A 21,076-nucleotide genomic window follows, 5' to 3' on the forward strand; every position below is an offset into this window, starting at 1 on the left:
TATTAAAAATGTGGATGTGCACCAACTGTAACTAACCAAAATCTGTTTTACATGTACGATTAATTTGATCTTCACATTGCACTTGAAACTTAAATGTGACATTTTACATGTAATGCACTAAAATCACACTTGATTTATTTTGAAAACCATTCAAGTTTATGGAATAATGGGATTCTTTTGTTTAAACATGTAGAGTGAGTGAGCAATCATTCATTGATTATGTGATTGATTAATTGATTGATTGGTGATCTGATTATTGATTGATTTGTTGATCGATTGATCACACAGAGAGTTTGAACAGTGAGGATCTTCCTCCGGAGAAGCGGCTAGAAGACGTTCTCCATCTCGCCGAGCTGTGCATTGATGTCCTCCAGCAGAACGAGGAGCATCATGCGGAGGTGAGTACTGTCGATAGAGATTATCCAAGCTCCCGGGCTGACAAGCCAAGTGAGTCTTTGGACAATGCTTCTTTTTTGGGGACTGAAGATATGTTCTGAGGAAGAGTTAGTCTTGGTTCAAGACTAGATTGGAGTTTGTTCCCCTAATGCATCCATTCCAAACCTGATCAAGATGCTAGTGATCGATGGAGGAGCATTCATATCTAACGGCATGAGACCAGCGCGCCTGCCCGCACTAATGTCTTGGGAATCCTGCAGTAGCCGTTTTAACTTTTTTATAACTAGGCTTTCCTAGGGAACCAATCAGCGATCGCGAAACGGTTAGGATGTATTGTCAGTGGTGCGCTCGTGCGACGGTTGTAAATCAAGCACCGCTACTTAGATACGCAACACAGTGATACCCCCACGCGAGCGACTACCGATATAAAATGGGAAGCAGCCGTTGTGTTCGCAGATATTAATATTTACACGAACGGTCTCATTTATTCAAAACGGCCATGCCCCCATTACTGCAAGATTCCCACGACAGGGCGAGAAAGTAAAAAAAAAACATTGTGCAAGGGTGATCTACAACAATGCAACCATCTATCGATCACTAACGTCGTGGGCCAAGACTACTTTGGTAGTAGAGGGTGCTATCAACAAGAATCCATTCTGGTCTTGGGAAATTTGGCACCCGAACCCGAGACATTCAGAGTGTACATGTACCTTACTCATGGGCATTACCTTCAATGATGCATGAGTGAGATACATGTATGCTTAGAGTTTCTCGGGTCCAAGCGCCAACGTTCCCAAGACTTGATTTGATTCATCTTGTTGATGGTGCCCTCAACCGCTAGGGTTGCTTTTACCTTGCCTGGTTGGCAGGGAATGGGAACCGGCTGCTTTATTAGTGGAAAAAACAAATTCACTCTTGTACCAAGACTAAGGAAGAATACTTATTAAAGAGTATATGACATGATATTCAGTCAACAGAAAGTTTGAATAGATTAGTTTTGTGCTTATGAAGTTAAGATATATTTTTTGTTCTGAACTGAAATTGAGTTGATGAATCCAGAAGCAACCCTGTGTTTTCCCTGCATGCAGTCGGACTGAAATTAGCATAATGATGACATTTCTGAGTGGTTGCTGATAGCATAATGAGGATGCTTGTCTCGGCCTTTGACACCGTAGACGCCTAGATGCAAAATGAGCCTCGTGAATATGCATGACATGCGCATGCTTAATGCATATGCATCAGGTGGGCAGGTCCTTGGCAGGTCACAACCTTCTTACCCCAACCACGCAAACCGTGAAGCGTGTGTATTGAAACACCCATCCCACCCGGCATTTCATTGCAAATCCTGTCAGTGGCTCATCTGTAATGCAATGTTTCCCCATAAGTTCATGTTCCGTTCATTTGGTGTGCTGCTGTTAAAACAAGGAACCCATATAGGCTTGAGGTTGGCCCGATGTCTAGATTCATGGCCCCACATTCCTCTGACCTATTCCTCTATGTTTACCTCCTCAAACTCCTTTCTTGGAAGCAGGTTCACATTTAACACTGAAACCCCTTCCCCCCCAAAAGACAAAAAAACAAACAACCCAACTAACAAACAATTGAGAACATAAGGGTTTACATACATGTATCAGTCTAAAATGTGCATTTGGAACCCTCGCTTTTATGTGATGCACAAACTTCCTGAGCAAATGAGTGATTGTTATCAAGCAAGAACACGTTAATTCAATATTTGGTTTTATCTGCATGAAAACTTGCATCCTCGATCCTGATTGGTCGATCCATGGCAACAACAGTGTGATATTATACCGTATCGAACGGTCCATATCGCACCCTGGGTATTGTGCTGTTCCAAGTTGCGAGCGACATTCCAGCTGCATGTGCTAAACCACTAAAAGGTGTGCATAAAGTGTGCTAGTTCCAAATTCAAACTGCGTCAAGTTTGCTTGAAGATAAGTTTGTTATTGCGCTCGTTATCGGCCTTCGCCCTCATGGTACCGGTATGTGGGACAAAGACGCACTAAATTATTCCGTGTTCCACTCATGCTCGCGGGATAACTAATATTGTCCTTCACCAACAAACATGTATTCTTTATAAACACTGTATACTCAGTGTTGTACCGAGTGATTGTGAGCAAAAATCACAAAGTACTCGGGTGGGACTCGAACCCAGGACCTCCTGCTTACTAGTGCAGACGTCTTACCACCCGACCACCGTGCGTGCCTGGTTCGGCTGGCTGGTTCAAATCTGACATGTAGTTAGTCAGAGGCTAAGTTTTCATGTGAACTGTAATAACGTCCAAAACACTGTTCATAGATTAGCTAATCTTTGATGTCACTGCATACCAGATTTTGGGCTAAGAAGCTCAAACTTCCGATAATTTCAGTATTCCTGAGACTGCATATTAGTAAAATAAATGCACTTCCCGTGTTTAAATATGAGCCTGCTTCTAGTTTTTCAATACAGGCCACAAGCCGTACCCACAGAGAATGTTGTACACGTATGAAAAAAAGCCTGAAATTTCGGAAATTCCACCAATTCCAAAATGATGTTGGCAAACTGACATTGTTTTGGCTTTGTAGATTAAAGTGTCAAGTGTGAAATACGTTGTTACTTGAAAATAATGTACTTTTACATCGGTTTGTTTGCATACAGTTGCTTTTGCTGTATACATTCTCTGTGGTATTGGGAAGGTCTCTCAGTCTTGTGAACATGTTTCCTCTTCCAGTCTGTTGCTGTTACTTGTCTGTTTCCTTGGAGAGTCTGCTGATCTCTTGTACATATAATTTCACTCTGCCATGGTCCATGCTGGAGAAACTCTCCTACCATCCCATGCAAACTGAAGAACAAAAATCGCACACAAGCTCCGGATAAGCACTAAACATACAGCTTTTATGACAGTATCTAAGTATGAACATTTACAATCCGAATTTTTTTTTTTCAGAAATTTTGAAATCATCTCACTTGACCTACTTTTACGTCTTTCCGTCCATTTACGATTTGTACGCTTTCAAGGGGCAGCTATGTTCGTGTCTCTTCGTGAAAACTTTAAATTCAATTATCGAGATGCCTGCCCCTTGCATCATTAATGTAATTAATGATAAATTAATGATGTTTTGCTTACAGAAGCATGTCAAAATGGTTAAGTACAATGTTTTAAAGCGAAATAGTGAAAAAACTTGAAATCGAAGAAATTGTCATTTTTTGACATGTGTCTCTTCGTGAAAAGTGACGAATTCTGACTCTACAATGACAAAATTCAGTAGACACTGGATAAGATGAGTCATTGAAATATGGGCCCAACGCCACATTCTCGTGAATCGTCATTCCCACAATACTTTATCAGAATGTCCATCCTCTCTCTCATGACATCCTTGTTAGTCATTTCTCTCAGTCTCTCTGTTCATCTCTTATTACGTTCTCTTCATCTCGACTGTTACTGCCAGTACCCCTCCCCCTTCCCGCCTTCCAGCATCAAGTGATCACATTTTTGTATCTGCCATTTTTGACCCATATTTCTTGTTTCTTTATTCCTTTCCCTCCACCCCCCAACATCCGCCTTCTTTATCCATTTTTGTCATGCATTTCGATGCAGCGCGACAAACGCAAAGAATCTCAGGTACAATGTGTATGCCATCCCTAATTTTGTTTTTATTTATTTTATTTTTTTCTTGCTTGATCTAAAACGGGCTGATAACATCTAAAATAAATGCTTTCTCCGTGCTTCTTACCACCCCGTTCCTGCTTTATAATTACTTTCCCGGGTCGTGATACCATGGCTTTTGTGTTAATGCATACATGTCTCACGATTTTAAGAAGAAAGTCTGACTTGTAAATTTGTGTGGATTTTTTTTTTCTAATTTGATTCTCTCTACAGGGGGTGCAAACGAAGCAAACCCACTTTTGACAGCAATTTTTACCTTCTTGTTGAGCATATTCCAAAAATTCAATTAAATGGTATTAAAATATCGATCTTTAAACATAAGTGACGAAAAAATGATTGCACATATTTTGTCTCTGAGATATAGTAATTTATACATTTCATGTGCCAAACCTAATTGTCCACGGACGGCTTTATTCCATCCACTTGACTGAGCTCCGGAGCTTGATTTGAAGACAAAAAACACTGCACTAAACTTACACGTGGACAACAGTGATTTTGGTGACTTGTATTCAAATTAGCGTAATAATACTATTCTTGTGATTTTTGTAAAGACTTTTTCACTATGTATGGTTGGAGAGCTTTACTTCACTTCATTATAAAAAAACTTCATTATGTCAAAAGTGGGTTTCCTTCTTTTTGCACCACTATGTAAAGCATTTTTATTTAAGCTTACTTTCACTTTTGTACCTAACCACTTACCACTTGCGCATTAGCCTGAATTTCTTGCTGTTAAGAATTAATCGTGACTTTGTTTCTAAGCTCACTAACACACAAAAGCAAAAAAAAAAAAAAACCTTGCTTGATTTATTCCTGTATGATTTTGTGTTCAGGTTTCTCTTCCAGTAATATACAAATGTAGACGTTATGTGTTTTGATAAATGCGTTCAGCATCACGTACTGGAAGCTTTGCGTTTCTGATCGTGTATGCGGAAAATAATGTACGCAGGCTTTAAAATGATAGAATCTGGGTACGCGATCCTTATTAAATATGTTGAAAAAAGTTATGTTTATTAAGTTTATCTCAAGTGTATTGATTATGGTTGTAATTTATTTGGCCTGTTATAAAACTTCTTTTTGATCTTGAACATTTTGACATGTCTGAGAAATGAAGACGTTTTCACCGCCCACCCTTCATGTTAGCGGTACTAGTCTGTGAAAAAGCCATTGATACTATTTCATGCACGTATAGTGTGAAATACGCACGACTTATATTATTCTGAATATACGCAAAGCCATATCGTCTTGGCATGAGCATCGGGCGTTGTCGGCATTGCGCAAAAATGTCTTTCTCAGTGGTCTGCCTCAACTCTCCCAAACAAACCATTGAGAGGGTACTTGTGCACGGAACCCATAACTTTGAACAAAGTGTGTTGACCTTTAAAGGTAATGGACACCACTTGAAAACAAACAAATTATTGTGCCGATGCAAGGAACAATTTTATACAATAAATCTGAAGCAGGTTGTACAAAACTAAGCTTGCTTGATACACTTTTTGAGAAAGCTGAAAATGCCTCTCAATTTTTCTCGATGCAAAGTTTCCGTTGAAAGCCCTCCCCTCCAAAATGTTCATTATTGCATTTTGTTAAATGTACCCTCTTGTGGTATGATCCCCAGTTTGTCACTCTGGAATATATTTCTCCTTCTCGAATGTGTACATGTACATGTAACTAAACTAATGTCGGTCAGTTGGGGGTGATATTTGAATAGAGCCTTTTTTCTTGCGTTTGTTCGGTTGGAACCCATCATGAGGAACTGATCATTGCTCTTTTCCTAAAAACTGCATACGAGGCAGTCTTGATCAGTGTGCTGGAGAATATGACCATCACAATTATGAAACAGAAAATTACCGGTACAGTGATAGAAAACATGGAAAAGTCGCTCTAATAGCAAACAGGGTTGTTTATGCCCAAACTACATGAACTAGATCAAAACCCTTCATGACGGTACATATGCATTGTGTACACGTACATTGTCCTTTTCTTTGATCAGTCACAGACAGTCAAAAAGTCAATCTTGTTCCCCTGTATACCGGTACCCTTTTAATTTTCCAGTTTGTTTTCATTCCACATTTAAATCACAATTAGCCAAACGATGTTTCGTTTTTGTAATGATCTGATATTACATGTACATGTGTACCGGTATGTTCAGACAAATCTGACGACACTCCTGAACGTTTCAGGGTGCCCCACTAAAGAATTTCAAGTTATTGCAATTTTTCAGGTCACTCTCTGTATGCTCTCCCTTTATATACTGCTGAAAACTACATTTCTTTCATAAAAGAACACAACTTTGTTAAAAAAAGATACAAGGCTTTTTGTAATTTGCAACGTCTTCAGCATTTTTATCCCCCTGGCTTTTAAGCCAAGAAAGGCGATCTTGTAATTTTGTGTATTCCTTCTGTGTGTCCGTGTGTTCCATTTTGGTTAGGTTAAAGGGAAGGTACAACATTTGCAAACATCAGAAAACGAAATGGTCAAATTATCACGAAATACCTTACTGGATTGTTGGGCAATGACAGTCTACCCTGTAAAATCTTGGCTCCTGGTGTGCTGTCATTTTCAAGAAAAATGGGATTTTTCCAACGCTGGTCGGCCGACCAGCGTTGGAGAAAACTGGCTTTTTTCAAAAACTGCTCCTAATTTCTCATAATTAGTTATTCCGCGTTTTCTTTGCAATTGATTACACACCTGTGAAGGGATACAAGCCTGCTAGACTGATTCTCTGACCTTACAATTCTCCAAAGTCTATAAATTGCTCCGTTTCATCTTAAGTGGGGTCGGGGAACCAGACTACAAGAACATGATTGGTTTTTCCAGCATCTACAAGCCGAAAACGTGAAACAAGTCATTTTAACAATATTTACTATAACATACTAGTCCTTCAAGTCCATTTGTTTCTGAAAATTGCAGCAAAAGCAAATGTTGTACATGTACATTCCCTTTAACTGTTTAGTGCTGTCATATGAAAAGTCAGACTTCACTCTCAACCAAACTTGATGACAACAATCTTGGGGCAGGGGTCTTAAAGATGACGTGAGACATTTGAGGTCGAAGGCTATGTAGGGGTAAAATGAGGTCATTGTTCATTTGGTTAGGTACACTGGAAAGTGTGCTTACTAACTGACTGTATAAATACTGCCAGCATGCCGGGGGATCGCGCAAGTTTAACTTGCAGTATTTATTTTTTTTTCATTTTGTGTGAAAAGTCTTTACTTGAAGTATGCACCATGCTTCGATGATAATGGAGTCACACACTGCAATATCTGGCTATGATATGTACAGTCTATCTGTCATGCAAAGTGAATTCAAATTGCAAATTAACATTATTTGAATTAAATGATGCCAATACTTTGTCAGTTACAATTTACTAAAATCCTGCAATACTAAAAATCCTGCTGTTTCTTCATTTACGCTATTCTCTTCCATCCTTATTACTTTGTTTTCAATTCTTTTCTTTGTTTATTTAAAAGAAAATTGGTCTTTATGATTTAATTTTTTTTCTGTATCTTTTGTAAATGTATCAAGTCATTGATGGTGTTTTATTCTTAGACGTTAACACAAGTTGAGAGTTGTTTTATTTGCATGGTTTTATTGATGAACGAATATTGAACTAACGACTGAAATAACAAACTGCAGTGTTCAATTTAAAACCTAGTGATATCTAAATATTAAAACAATTTACAAATATTAAGCGGAACCCAAACACCCAAAAAATATATTGCATATTTAAAAAAAATATGTATCACCAAAAATAATAATGACTGAAAAGCCAATTTCATAAGCTACTTTAAGATAAAAAAAAAATACTGAAATTGCTCAATCCGTTCAAAGTTTATCACCATTTAAACACAATGACCCTAAAACCTGTCTGGTCCAAATATGCTATTTCAAGAATCGCCGTCACAATTGTCTTAAAACATCAGCAGCGCTAAAACCTCAGTTTAAATGTTATAAACATTCAACAAAGTCCTTTTGAAGGCCCGTCATTAAAAAAGAAGTGGATTTTATAAATCACATTGTTTGCCTAAGCAGGGTTGTTAATAAAGATATTGTGTACTACAGTTATTGACAGTTGTTGAAACAAGTATTCTGTGTCATTTTCTGTGTTGTTTCAAACAGTCAGAATACCACAATAAATTGGGTTTTTTTTTGGGGGGGGGTGACGAAACAGGTTTGAGAGTCATTATGTTTAAATGGCAATATTATGTGAAGGGATTGAGCAATTTCAATATTTTTTTATCTAAAAGTACCGATACATGTAGTTTATTAAATTGGCTTTCCAGTCATCATTATTTTTGGTGCTACATATTTTTTTAAAATATGAAATACATTTTGGGGGGTTTGGGTCCTGCTTTTTTTAACTCACCCAGTACATGTAGATGTACATTAAGCAGTACCGTGTAGTGCACCTTACATAGTGCCATGCGTAAGGTTAAGCTGTTTTATAGTTCCTACAGGATTAGTTTTTGCAAGCAGTAACTGATTTGTCATACATATTTGTTGGCTCCCTTTTGCCCAGGCCTTTGCATGGTTCAGCGATTTACTGGTGGAGCATGCTGAAATCTTCTGGTCGCTGTTTGCTGTCGACATGGACAGTGCCCTGGAGGTCCAACCGCCCGATACGTGGGACAGTTTCCCGCTGTTCCAATTGCTCAATGACTACCTACGCTTGGACAGTGAGTGCTTTCGTTATCTTTTGTGAGAAATCTTCATGTTTTGTCCAATAAACCCTGTATTCATTTTATTTGGACTGTGATGCACGTTTGCAGTACAGGTTTGTGATCACAAAGCACGCTGTACTGTTCATACACAGCACTGAAATTGTCAGTACATTTTAAAATAATGTTTAATTACTCCGTCATTTTTTTCTTCTTCAAAAAATTACATATTCTACAAGTTCCGTATTGAGACATAGCTAAAAAGCATCGTGAGTGCCCCTTTAACCCTGGTTGACTGAGGCAAATATCAGACCCAGGCCAATTCCCATAGGATTTGTATTGTCACATACATGTATAGCATGTATAGTATTGTAATTGTATTATATTGTAAGTATAGCTGCTGTTGTCACAAGGCATAGTCTTGAAGCCTGGTAACAGGTGGTCCTCATGCTTTTTAGCTATATACATGTAGCCTCAGGCTGTTATGACTGTAATCTTTAAAACGAAAATACATATGGGCTGAAATTTGGTGGTTGTTTGGATACTAAAATGCTATTAAAGGGATGTCCTTTTTAGGTCATGTGATTTTGGTAACTTTTTCAATGTTGGATTGTGAGGTGTTCTGGTGAAATGAGACAGAACTGGGCAGAGGTCAAAATGAAGTTTTGCGGGCATTAGAAAAGAGAATAACATTCTCCTTACAATAATGTTTGTTGCACTTCAATCTGACATTCTGTTGACAAGTTGTGGCTGTTTTAAGTTCGCATTGATCAACATGTAAAAAAGTCACATACTGAGACAAAGCCCTCTAAAGTTTCAAGATTTGTATTTGTGAAAAGGAAAGATGACATTTGTTTTCCCTTGAAAACATTTTTATTCCACAATTTGTATACTATTCCTTTAAAATATGTGTAGAAGACATATCCAAGCTTTCAAATATTAATCAGTCTGAAAATCAAAAAATCAAAACAGCTCATTCGGTTTTTAGGTTTTTCCCCACTATGGCCTGTGCTGAGGTCCATCTCAATTTGCCAGAACGGCTGGAAATTTATATTTTAAAGATTTTTTTCCAACTATTGTCAAGATACATGTACAGAGAGAACAATAATTGCTTACCTGAACATTCTGTCTGACGAGGGTTAAAGGTTTAAGGGGTGCTTGATTGGTTTGCTTAACATTTGCAAATTAATCGCAAAGTTCCATCCTTACACTGCAACACCAGTTAGCATCAGGTAGCATCAACAGTCATTCGTTAAAGCATTCTTGTGGGAGATGTCTTTTTTTTTCCTTGCAGACAATCTGAACGGTGGGCGATTCCACCAGCATCTTCAGGACACATTCGCCCCCCAGGTGATTCGCTACGTGGATCTGATGGAGTCCTCCATTGCCCAGTCCATCCATCGTGGATTCGAGCGAGAAAAGTGGGAACCAAAAGGGTGAGTGCATGTAGGTAGGAGGTCAATTCTGGGTCAGCTTTTGTAAGGAGCGATCTGATTGGTCAGAAATTATGCCAGTCCATATTTGGACATGTTCATGAATTATTGATCCCAATGCTAAGCACAAAATTTGCTTAGTACCAAAAAAGTCTGGCTTATAAAAGCAGGTTACCAGCCAAAACTCAACATGATGTATATTGCTCATGATTGGTATTCAGGTGTTGTTTGCTTAGCATGAAAATCACATGGAGTTTTGGCTGGTAACCTGCTTTTACAATGTATAAGCCTTTTTTTGTGCTAAGCAAATTTTTGTGCTTAGCAGCACCGTGAAATTGGGCCCCGCTTGCAAGTAAAGCAAAACCAATATTGAGTGTTACATCCCCCTGACGCAAAATTCCATCCTTTGAGCAGTCGAAGTGAACGTTACCATAACTCTTATTTTTTATTTTTACAGTAACGGGACAGAAACCTCCGAGGACCTATTTTGGAAGTTGGACGCCTTGCAGACGTTCATCCGAGACCTTCACTGGCCCCAGGAGGAGTTTGCCAAGCACCTGGACCACCGCCTTAAGCTCATGGCTGCCGATATGATCGAGTCTTGCGTCAACAGGTTAGCCTGTGGTTGGGGGAAATAGTATACAAATATAGCACGGTTTGAGGCTGGATAGTCGATATTGGCTCCCTGAGTTAAAGTTGACAAACTAGTTCCCAGGGTGAAACCAAGGAACTAGGTTGTCAACTTCCAATACCGAGGGGAGCTAAGATCGACTATCCATCCGAACTAAACCATGCCTTAGTTGTTTTACTTTACCTCGTACATACATGTATTAACAAAAATTTCAGGAAGTGACGCATAAGTTTTCTTGGCAAAAAGCTGTTGTGCATGTGCAAATCCACAGCGAATCTGTTACCTTCCTGGCATTGAGTAATGCCGGTACCCACCTGGGTTGAGAGGAGTAATTGAGGTAAAGCGCCTTACTCAAGGGCATAACACGCACGGCAAGGCTCGAACCCACAACCTCATAATCATGAATCCTGTGCTCCACCGCCAGACCACACTTGCCCATAGCTCTCTACTAGCATATTAAAGTTTTGAACAATTGGTCATTTCATTGCCCCCCCCCCCCCCCCCCCCCCCCCCCCCCCCCCCCGAAGAAAGGACAAAATGAAATAGTTTATTTACTTTGTTTTGGTTTAGTTTCTGCCTCTAGTGCCTCGTCAATAAGACCCATTTTTTTTTTTACGTCCTTCTTCCTCAGGACAATGAAAGCGTTTGAGGTTTGGAACAAGAAAGGTCGGATCAACTGTGATTATCGTGTGCCCTCTGAGTTGTGTGTCATGATGAACGTTCTGACTGATGCTAAGGTCCAGTCAGCGAAGCTCTGCCCCGTCTCTAAGGACCAGGAGAATGTAAGCTGATTGGTTCGTGATATGGCTGGCTCCTCCCCATGGTAGTCTTGGTCAAAGGCTTCATGAAATGATTTTACACTGAAACATATTTTTTTGTAAATATCCCTTCCTCCGAACTGTAGGAAAATAACAGGACACCATTGTATTATGCACTTTTTCAACTTTCAAAATTCCAATACTGTTCCCTGACAAATGAGGGCGCTATTGCTGTGATACTATTTGTGCGCAAAATGAAATCCTTTTTTACAGATGGTTGCAGATGAAAAAATTGGAATGAAGTATTTTTATCATGAACACAAAACATACAAATTAAAAATTTGTAAGACGAAAAAAAAAATCAATTTTTGAACAGCATGGGGTATACTTCTGTAACCATTGCTAATTTGATAATGGCACGATGTTAAACATTAGTACTCATTATACAACACCTGAATAAATCCCGTCATCTGATTGGTGGATCGTTGATCACATGTCATTGAATTATTCGTCCCAACGCATGGTGCGCCCGCGGCACGCAGCGCACAGTGCAATGGAAGTTCTATTGCACGGTAAATAGAACTTCGATTACACGGTTTCAGTGCTGCCGGTGGTGGTGCTGTGACATGAATCTATTTCACAAAATGTGGACGTTTTGCGAGACTGAAACACCGAGATGAAATATCAGAACTTGTAGGTCAGCTGCTAACACAAAGAAGCAAATAAACTACGCTGCCAAACGATTGCACAAATTTGCAAAACACACAGGAACATTTGTTGAAGCATTATACTGATTCACAACTGAACAACTTCTTGTCGCGAATTTACTCAGGACTGAGAAGAGAAAACGCGGCACACTATATCAGATGACGAGGATTTATTCAGGTGTTGTATAAAACAACTAATGAATGTTTCACAGTCGTGCAATGGTAAGAATAATTTTATGAGGTGACAGATGAAATGTTCCATTCAACTTGGCTTCGCCTCGTGACATGGATATTTCATCTGTTACACTCACAAACATTCATTATTTGTATACTGTAATGTGAGTGTGAGCCAGCCTTGAATTGATGAAGTCAGTAAACTTGTCATGTAACGCATTTTTACGTCTCATCGACAGCACCAGTACCACACCAAGATTGACGAAGTCGTGAGCAGACAGAGCCATAATTTGATTGAGAGCTTGGTGGTTAAACTCCGGCTCGTCATGGAGGGCATGCTGTCCAAGCTAGCTCGCTATGATGAAGGCACATTCATGGCTTCCATCCTGTCATTTACGGTACGTACCATGTACAGAACCCAGGGAGCTTGGATTACAGTGAGGGCCAAAGAATTGCCGTCTCAGCAGAAAGTGGAAAAGAATTACCAAATTCCTGATTTAAAAAAAAAGGAAATCAGCTATTTGGAGAGAACAGAAAATTTTGAAGGATAATCTACAGCTTGTGGTAGCTGTTTGTTTTATTCTTACCCAAATTGTTCAATCATTTTCAAACTCTAATTAGTCCTTTTTGAGTTGATATTCACTTTTGACATCACGACCCACATGGAAAAACAGGACACATTTTAACAGTTCTGGAGAGGATGGCTCATTCCTGAAGAAAATTGGAGCCAGGCCATCAGATCAGTGGCAATGCGGTGCTCCTCAAATTATTGATGACATCATCACCTTTTGCCAAGTCTTCCATTCCCCCCATGGCTACAAAGTGAAAATGCCATGGAAATCCGTTCATGCAAACCAGAGATCAAACAGATTGTAAAAGGCTGTGGGTTTTTCCACCCATTCCAGTGGGATTGACACAGTGATATCAGTGCATCAGATTGTCATGGGCCTTTCACTCTGATGTAAAATACATTAACTGTGTAAACCCTGTGTAGAAAATGTTCGTTGTGGAAAAGCTAATGCACTATACTCTTCAAATATGTATCGATATTTGTGATGCTTTTTTTTCAAGCTGTGAAAAAGAGGGCGCTTAGAGGTTGGCTTTTGTTTGAGACACCCTGTCTAAGTAGAATGCCACTGCATAATGCAGAAGTTGCTGGTTGGAATCCAGGTTGTCGACAAGTGTAATTATGTAATTTGTGCAAAATCCAATTCAATATTTGGCCTGCTTCTCCTGACAGAATCCTGGTTCAGAAGTGGCCGATGACTACGCAAGCTTCGTCAGTGAGAATCTGGACGAGGTTCGAGAGTGCCTGCATGATGAGGAATTCATCTTTGCCCTTTTTGACGTGAGTCAGAAACTCTTCAATATAATTCCTTTTGTGTTGATTCAATGATAGATAATTAACGTCTCCAAGTGAACATAGGACTGGCATCAAAACTGCACCTGAAACGGTATAGTCTGGGGGCTATGGGGTGTCCGAGTGCACCCCCCCCCCCCCCCCCCCCCCCGCCCCGCCCCGAACCCACTGCCCCGAACCCACTGCCACCGACATTTTGTTGATTCTTGGCATGTCCTCAATAGAAAAAAAAGAATCAAGTTATGAGACCAAAAAATTGTGGGTACATTTTGTCTGTTTTCTCTAGTGGTGTGCATTTACGGGTAGAATGAGAATCGGCTACCCTATTGAAGTAACACACAGCTACCCGGGCACTTGTAAAATAATTCCAAACCCCAAAATTTAAATCCCGGCAGTTGTCTGAAGGGCTTTAAGGCTTTAGGGTGTAGATGTATACTGCAACTTTCACGAGCCTCATCTATGCGTATTAAAATGCACAGCGATAAGTCTGTTTTGCTTTTCCATATAGCCTGTTTTTCAGTTTGAAAATTCCCCAAAAATTGCATTCAAAACCTTTCTTTTTCATTTTCTGAGAAGTTAACAAGTAATTTTCAAAGTTGGTTACGGGTACCTGATCCCATAATCTAGAACCGGTTCCTGTCATCAGTTTTCTGAAGTTTTTTAGTAGCCACTGATCCTACGTACCTTGAACCATTTTGAGGTGTATATTATAAGTCTTTTCTCTGATGGTGTCTTGCAGGCCTTTTATACAGCCAACATGAATCTGCTGTGTGACTGGCTGTCAGACCGGATGGACCTGCAACTCCATGTGCACCAGCTCAGCACCCTGCTACGAGTTACCAATGTACGTACTACCAGCTAAACTTTGATAAAGGCAGGCATGCAACTTTTCCTCGGATCAGCTGATTTCCTCTTTTTTTTACTTCCCATGTGTGCCATTGAAAATAGAAAAACACTGTACAAAGTCTGGGGAAAATTTGAATTTCTTCTTTTTTTTGTGATTTCCCAGTTGCATGCCTGTAAAGGGACTGTGGGTTTGTGCATAAAGTCAGAGAATTCCATGTAGACAGTGGATCGCCTGTAGTATACGAATGCAACGTTAGTTTGAGGGGAAGTTGTGCAACTGTTGGTCTCAAAGTGTTGGCTGATTGGACTTCCTCCTAACCACTGTGTTCGATTACTTCCCTCGCGCTTACCCGTACTTGCGTCTTGGGTGTAGATGCAGATGCGCAATCTGTAGCAATAGACGAACGATCTCGAGGTTACTCGAAGTCGAGCCATAGCAACTGGACAGGGCCCAATTTCATAGAGCTGCTTAAGCAGAAAATTTGCTTTAATAGTAAAATTAGGTTACCGGCCAAAACTCCATGTGATGTACATTGCTTGTGACTGGTATTTAGCTGTTGTTTACTTAGCATAACAATTGCATGGAGTTTTGGCCGGTAACCTGATTTTATTAAGCAAGACGTTTTTGTGCTTAAGCAAATTTTGTGCTTAAGCAGCTCTATGAAATCGGCCCCAGGGTCAAGAGGTCATGTGGCAATTAAATCCCCTAAACAAATGGATTTGAGCTGTCAAAAGCAAGCCATGGTGGCCACTGTACGTGCTCTTCAAAGTGAACAAGAAATGCTGGGTATGTTTAAAACTAACTTAACTTTCCTCCCGTCGTCTAGTATTACTGTGAAGTGAAGCTGAGACACTTTTGAATACGCCCCGCTGCTGCAGCGTGAGACTTAGCTGCCATGTTTTCACGTTGTATTGTGGGGCACTTACCCAAGTAATCGACTCAGTGGGTCGGTTACTTGGGCCAGGATCAAGTAAGCACGAGAATTTGTGTGAGAGGTAAATCAAAGGCAGTCGCACTTGCGCGATTAAGCGCTGAGGAAGTAATCGAATGCTGTGTACATTAAGTAGAGGAAGGTAGCAACATAAGCCAGCATTTGGCACTCCCTGCCTGAAATGGACCATGTTGTAATTGTTTTAGTACACCGCATACATATTTAGCTCCCTTGTCAAAATTCAACAAAATTCCACGGGAAATGCTTGCCATGAAATGCATTTAAATAATGTATAGTTGTTGAAAAGGGTTGCCGAAGGCTGCCAAGGGTTGTCTTGTCAAGTACGACTTGGTAACAAGGGTTATATATATGTAGTCATTCAATGTTTTACACTTGTTAAATAAAGACAAAGGTTGGCTGCGTCCGCTGTAGCAAAGTGGCCCAATTTTGAGTCATGCAAAGAAGGGTAAAACAGCAACAAGTATTCTTTTGGAATGCACAAATACATATACGAATACTTTCATCAATTTATGTTCACAATATTGAATCACCCGCTCTCATCCTAACCCTTTTTTTTTTGGCACAGAAAATGTACAAGGATTTTGAGCTGCACGGCGTGTCCAGCAAGAGCCTGAACAGCAAGACGTACGAGGCCGTGCGTCACCGGCTACAGGTGGAGGAAGCCACCGCCTCGGTAACCCACGGCAACCTGGCCTTGACCAACGGCAGCACGGAGGACGAGGACGATGATGAGGAGGATTAAGGAGAACACTTCAAGAAAAAAAAACAACACCAAAACCAAAAGCCATCCAGCAAACTAGGAGGCCATCGCCAAGATGAGATAACCAGGTACCGATGGACGCTGCAAACTTTGGATTTGATAAACATTTTGCAAATTCTCTGGAACATTTCTAACTAATGTGATTTTTGTTTTTGGGAGGGGGTAGTGTGTTAGTAGCCCATCACAAGTCCAGTCACAAGTCCAGTCACAAGTCCAGTCACAAGTCCAGTCACAAGTGCACGTAAATCACAAGTCCTTTTACAATTCCATAAAAACTTAACAGGGGTATGAGCTCAGAAAGTTTCTCAGTTGTTGTCCCTTCTGTTCGCACCTTCACTTGCAGCACACGTATTGCAATCTCCCTCATCCATTCACTGTATCTGTTCCAAAGGCCAGTACTGTGAGATATTCTTCTAGTTTTTTTTCTCGAACTGCTTCAGTTTGGAAATCCTTACCAGAATCCTGTTTTCCACCAACTATTAGCTATCCTGGCATGGTCAAACGAAATGTGAATAGATATCTCTCTTTCTGTAACTTTATCCTCTATACTTTCTTTTGTAGCCCTCACCTTGAGTGGCCTTCTGGCCTTGCAATAGGCGATTCCCATTAAAAATAGAGGGGGGGGGTAATAACTGGAAATAACAATGACAAAGGAACGCTTTTTCACGGTATATTTGAATGGGTTGTGAGTGGACTGGAGGACTTGTGATGGACTTCTGAAAACTGGAGGGGGGGGGGGTAGTTTGTGCATACAATATCCCACAGGATGCTCATGTTGAGGCTGGTTCGTACTCAGCGGGAAAGCAGTTGCAATGACAGACTTGAGATGTTATATACTAACGGCAAGTGTTTGTACTGCATTTAAGCAAAACCTGACTTTATAGTCAGGTAGTCTTTGTTTTCCTGCATCATGAATGATCAGATCCCAATCATATCCCTGGGTACGAACTGGTGTTTTTTTAAGGGTTTCCATGGTAATGACAAGTTACTTTTTACTTAGTTATATGAAGCTTTTAGTTTAAAGGGAAAAAAAAAGAAGAAATCAAATTTACAGAAGTTTCAAATATTCTAGATTAAACTGGAATAGTCAAGACGAATTTTAGTTGCAATTTCTGAACAAAAAAACTGAACATGACATTGTCAAAGGGGATTTCACATTTTGCCTTGCAGGGGGAACGGAGAATGTCAAAAGATTTCTAAGAATTCTGGGAACCAAAACCAGAAAATACAGTACTAAAGAATGCTGCGTTACTTCCCAGAATAACGGCGTCATTGCAAGCTGTACAACACAAGATGCTAGTAGTTTTTGAGAAAAAAAAAGCAAAAGTAATCACAGTAGTTGCATAAAACGCTGAGAAATCTTTCCTGCCCAAAGTTGCATGTAGTACTCTAAATTATTTGTAATGTAATCATAGTTCACAGTACTATGTCAATGTACATTATGAAACCTGTTCCCAGAAAATGAGACTAATGTCACAAAAATGGGCTTCGGATATTATTTAATAGAGAAAAGAACTTTGTATAGACCCAACTTTTGTGACATCACATTGAGTGGCAGGGCAGTATGCAAAGTACATGTATGTTTTTAGTGCCCGGGATTTGGCTAAATGTCACTTCAAACGTGACGTCATGAAACTAGGTCTATAGTCGGCACTGTTAACTTCAGCTGGTTTATAGCGTTCGAGGAATATGGCTAAGAGTTCAGTTCAGATAATATAGAAAATGGAAACTGCAACTTTAATTTATGAGAACAGAAAACAAAGAGTACTACCTAGACGCCCATAGTTTCCTAGGCTCGCAAAAGCAAAACCAATCCCAAACAAATCCATTGCTAGAAACCTGCCGTAGACGAACCTCAAAAGTGAAAGTGTACCATAAGCATGTGCAGTGAGATACTGACGTGGTTGTATTTGGCGTGAGACCCTAGTTAGTCTTGATTCCAGGCTGCATACACAAAAGTCTTCCTATAGCCTTATTTTTAGTGTTACTCCTGAGCTAGCCTCCTCATCATCGCCCTCATCCTCTGCTGCTGTTGCCAAGGCCAGGCTGAATTGAAGACCACCACCAAAAATAGGAGGCTTTTGTTTGTATGCAGCCGCAGAGATTATGATGAATTTCTATAGATATCTCTTGTTCGGTTGTTTTTGTTTCTGTTTTTCTTTTCTCACAAATGTGATTTGAAATACATGTAATAAGAAACCCGAGTCATTCAAGATTTTGATTTCGACATTTTTTGCTAAGAAATCGTAAGGTTCATTTCAACCAAGTTGTCTGCTTTAATAATGACCTTAAAAGGACTGTTTGGAGTATTTAATTGGAATCATATTTTAAAAAGATCAAATTGATTTTTGCACTGTATTTTATTTTATTTTTATTTTTATTATTTATTTATTGTTTTGTGAAAGCTAAAACGGGCTACTTGGAAAAATACGTACTATTAAAATTGTATTTCTTTTACTTGTGACTTGTACTCAGATAATTTGTGCATAGTACCGGTAATTAAGTACATGTATCCTGAGCAATAGATTCACTAAAGCAACTCTGCTGGGCCCATGTTTAACTTTGGCCTAGGTTCAACATTGGCCCAGGTTCAACATTGGCCCAGGTTCAACATTGGCCCAGGTTCAACATTGGCCCAGGTTCAACATTGGCCCAGGTTCAACATTGGCCCAGGTTCAGTCAGGTTTGGCCCAGGCCCATTTTTTTTGCCCAGGTTCAACATTAGCCAAGCTTCATCTTTGGCCAGGTTTAACATTGGGCCCAGGTATAACATTGGGCCCAGACGCAACATTTGGCCCAGGTTCAAGGATTCAGCCAGGTTAAACATTAATTTTGACCCAGGTTTGTCGTTGGCTAAGGTTCAGCTTTGACCCATGTTCAACATTGGGCCCAGGTTCAACATTGGGCCCAGGTTCAACATTGGGCCCAGGTTCAACATTGGGCCCAGGTTCAACATTGGGCCCAGTTTCAACATTGGGCCCAGTTTCAACATTGGGCCCAGCCACCAGGATCAACTTTAGCTCTGGTTCAACTTTGACCCAGTTTCAACTTTGGCCCAGGTACAACATTGGGCCCAGATGCAACATTTGTCCCCGACTAATAACATCAGGCATTCAGAAACGTGCCAAAAAAAGCTTGTGAGTTTATTTGCCAAAGTTGATCACTCATACGTGTCATTTTTCCCCCCTGAATAATACTTCAGGCCATTAATCAGTTTTGTTCAAAAATATTTTGAGTACTTTGCTTTATGTCCGCATGGATATTTATAGGTATAATCCTGGCCAAATCTCACGGGGCCCCCAACCCCAGCCCCCATTCAATGTTGTCTCTCATGACGTGATATGTGCTCCATCAGCTGGAGAGAACAGCATTGACTGGTGGAGCGGGGGAGTGGGTGACGGTGGGAGGTTATTTCCAAGTGTCCCAACCATTTTCGCCGGGATCGTAGGATAAAAAATAAGTCTGTAAATGTTTTGTCATTTATTCCAAACGATAGGTGTTCCGTTCCAAAAATGTTGACAATTTCAGTTTAAATATTTTAAAGTATAAATTACAAGTACATTTAATTATTTATAGTATATGAAGTACATTATTTTATTTCAGTAACTATTGTTCGAAAAGCAATAGTTCAGTTTTTCTTCCAAGTCAATCAAGTAAAGTCTACAATTTTTTTCCCCCACAAGGTTCAGCACTATTCTTAAGGACATTTTTGGAAACTTCATCTTTTGTTTGCATTGAAGACAATACTTTGACTTTTTGTCATTTCAAACCAGAGAGAAAGTCAAATTCGTAAATTTGATTAAATTTTGTTTTGGATAATATGTTTCTTCCAAGACTTAAAAGTTAGGCATTTTGGGTTACCTAATAACATATTCTAGAAGATTGTTTGAGTTGGTTTTTTTTTTGAAGAAAGGTGTCTGTCCACATTAAAATTATGTGCATGTATTGTAAATACCATTTATTGTTATATTAACCAAAAATCTTTCTTCTAAAATTCAGATTGTTTGATTCATAATTTTGGTAAAAGTCACTTTTCGACCAAAAAAAAAATGGAACATATAAAAATCTGACAACTTATCTGGTTTTGTTTTGTAATATTTTCAAAGAAATTGGTATAAATATAATCATCTAAAAATAACTAATTTATTTGATCACGATCATGTGCAACTAATTTACATAATTTGTATCAACTGTGGCAATTATTGAAAGACAAGCTTGTTGATTCTATCATAATTTATTTGTTTAGATTTGGTCACGCCAGAAGTAAGCTGTGTGTAGAATTATGTAAATGGATTATACAGAAGGTCGTTAGTTTTTATTATAGCGTAACTAATTAAGTTGATATCTTTTTTTTACTTTGATGTTTTGGTTATGTTTCTTCTAAAATGGTGTATGTTAAATCTAGTCAATCTAATTAGGCAGAAAAAGAGAATAGTTTTGTGTTTCCTGAAAACATTGCCAAAACAAAGGTGGGTAGGTAGGTTTTTGTGTTTTTGTTTTTTTAACTTACGTTTGTACACAATATGTATGTGTGCATGTACATATTGGAGAACAAGTAGACATAAGGTACCTTTATTGCACACTGTCAAGTACTCTGGAGTTGACAGTATTTGAGTATTTTATTTTTTCATTTCCAAAAACATACATGTATAAAATGAATCAAACAATTCATCTGCCTACCATTTCTTTTTGTACACCCTAAATTTAGGGTAGATCAGGTTACCGAAAATGCCGG

General features: G+C 39.4%; 1 protein-coding gene across 7 annotated transcripts in view; it reads left to right on the plus strand.

Annotated features, from left to right (window-relative positions):
• LOC119726610 (calcium-dependent secretion activator 1-like) overlaps positions 1 to 20,470 on the plus strand; it is a 63,248-nt gene extending 42,778 nt beyond the window's left edge. For 2 of the 7 annotated variants that reach the window (XM_038198354.1, XM_038198353.1), the window contains 10 exons: positions 289 to 398; positions 3,993 to 4,016; positions 8,581 to 8,737; positions 10,014 to 10,155; positions 10,610 to 10,765; positions 11,415 to 11,565; positions 12,662 to 12,820; positions 13,663 to 13,770; positions 14,522 to 14,626; positions 16,147 to 20,470. In XM_038198354.1, the coding sequence (XP_038054282.1) occupies positions 289 to 398; positions 3,993 to 4,016; positions 8,581 to 8,737; positions 10,014 to 10,155; positions 10,610 to 10,765; positions 11,415 to 11,565; positions 12,662 to 12,820; positions 13,663 to 13,770; positions 14,522 to 14,626; positions 16,147 to 16,323 (1,289 nt within the window). In that variant the 3' untranslated portion in view covers positions 16,324 to 20,470. The remainder of the gene's footprint in view (positions 1 to 288; positions 399 to 3,992; positions 4,017 to 8,580; positions 8,738 to 10,013; positions 10,156 to 10,609; positions 10,766 to 11,414; positions 11,566 to 12,661; positions 12,821 to 13,662; positions 13,771 to 14,521; positions 14,627 to 16,146) is intronic. The other 5 variants (XR_005270844.1, XR_005270846.1, XR_005270845.1 and 2 more) reach the window with 5 other exon arrangements.
• The last annotated feature ends 606 nt before the right edge of the window (positions 20,471 to 21,076 follow it).

Source organism: Patiria miniata, unplaced genomic scaffold (genome assembly GCF_015706575.1).
Source record: "Patiria miniata isolate m_02_andy unplaced genomic scaffold, ASM1570657v1 HiC_scaffold_2, whole genome shotgun sequence".
Taxonomy (NCBI): Eukaryota; Metazoa; Echinodermata; class Asteroidea; order Valvatida; family Asterinidae; genus Patiria; species Patiria miniata.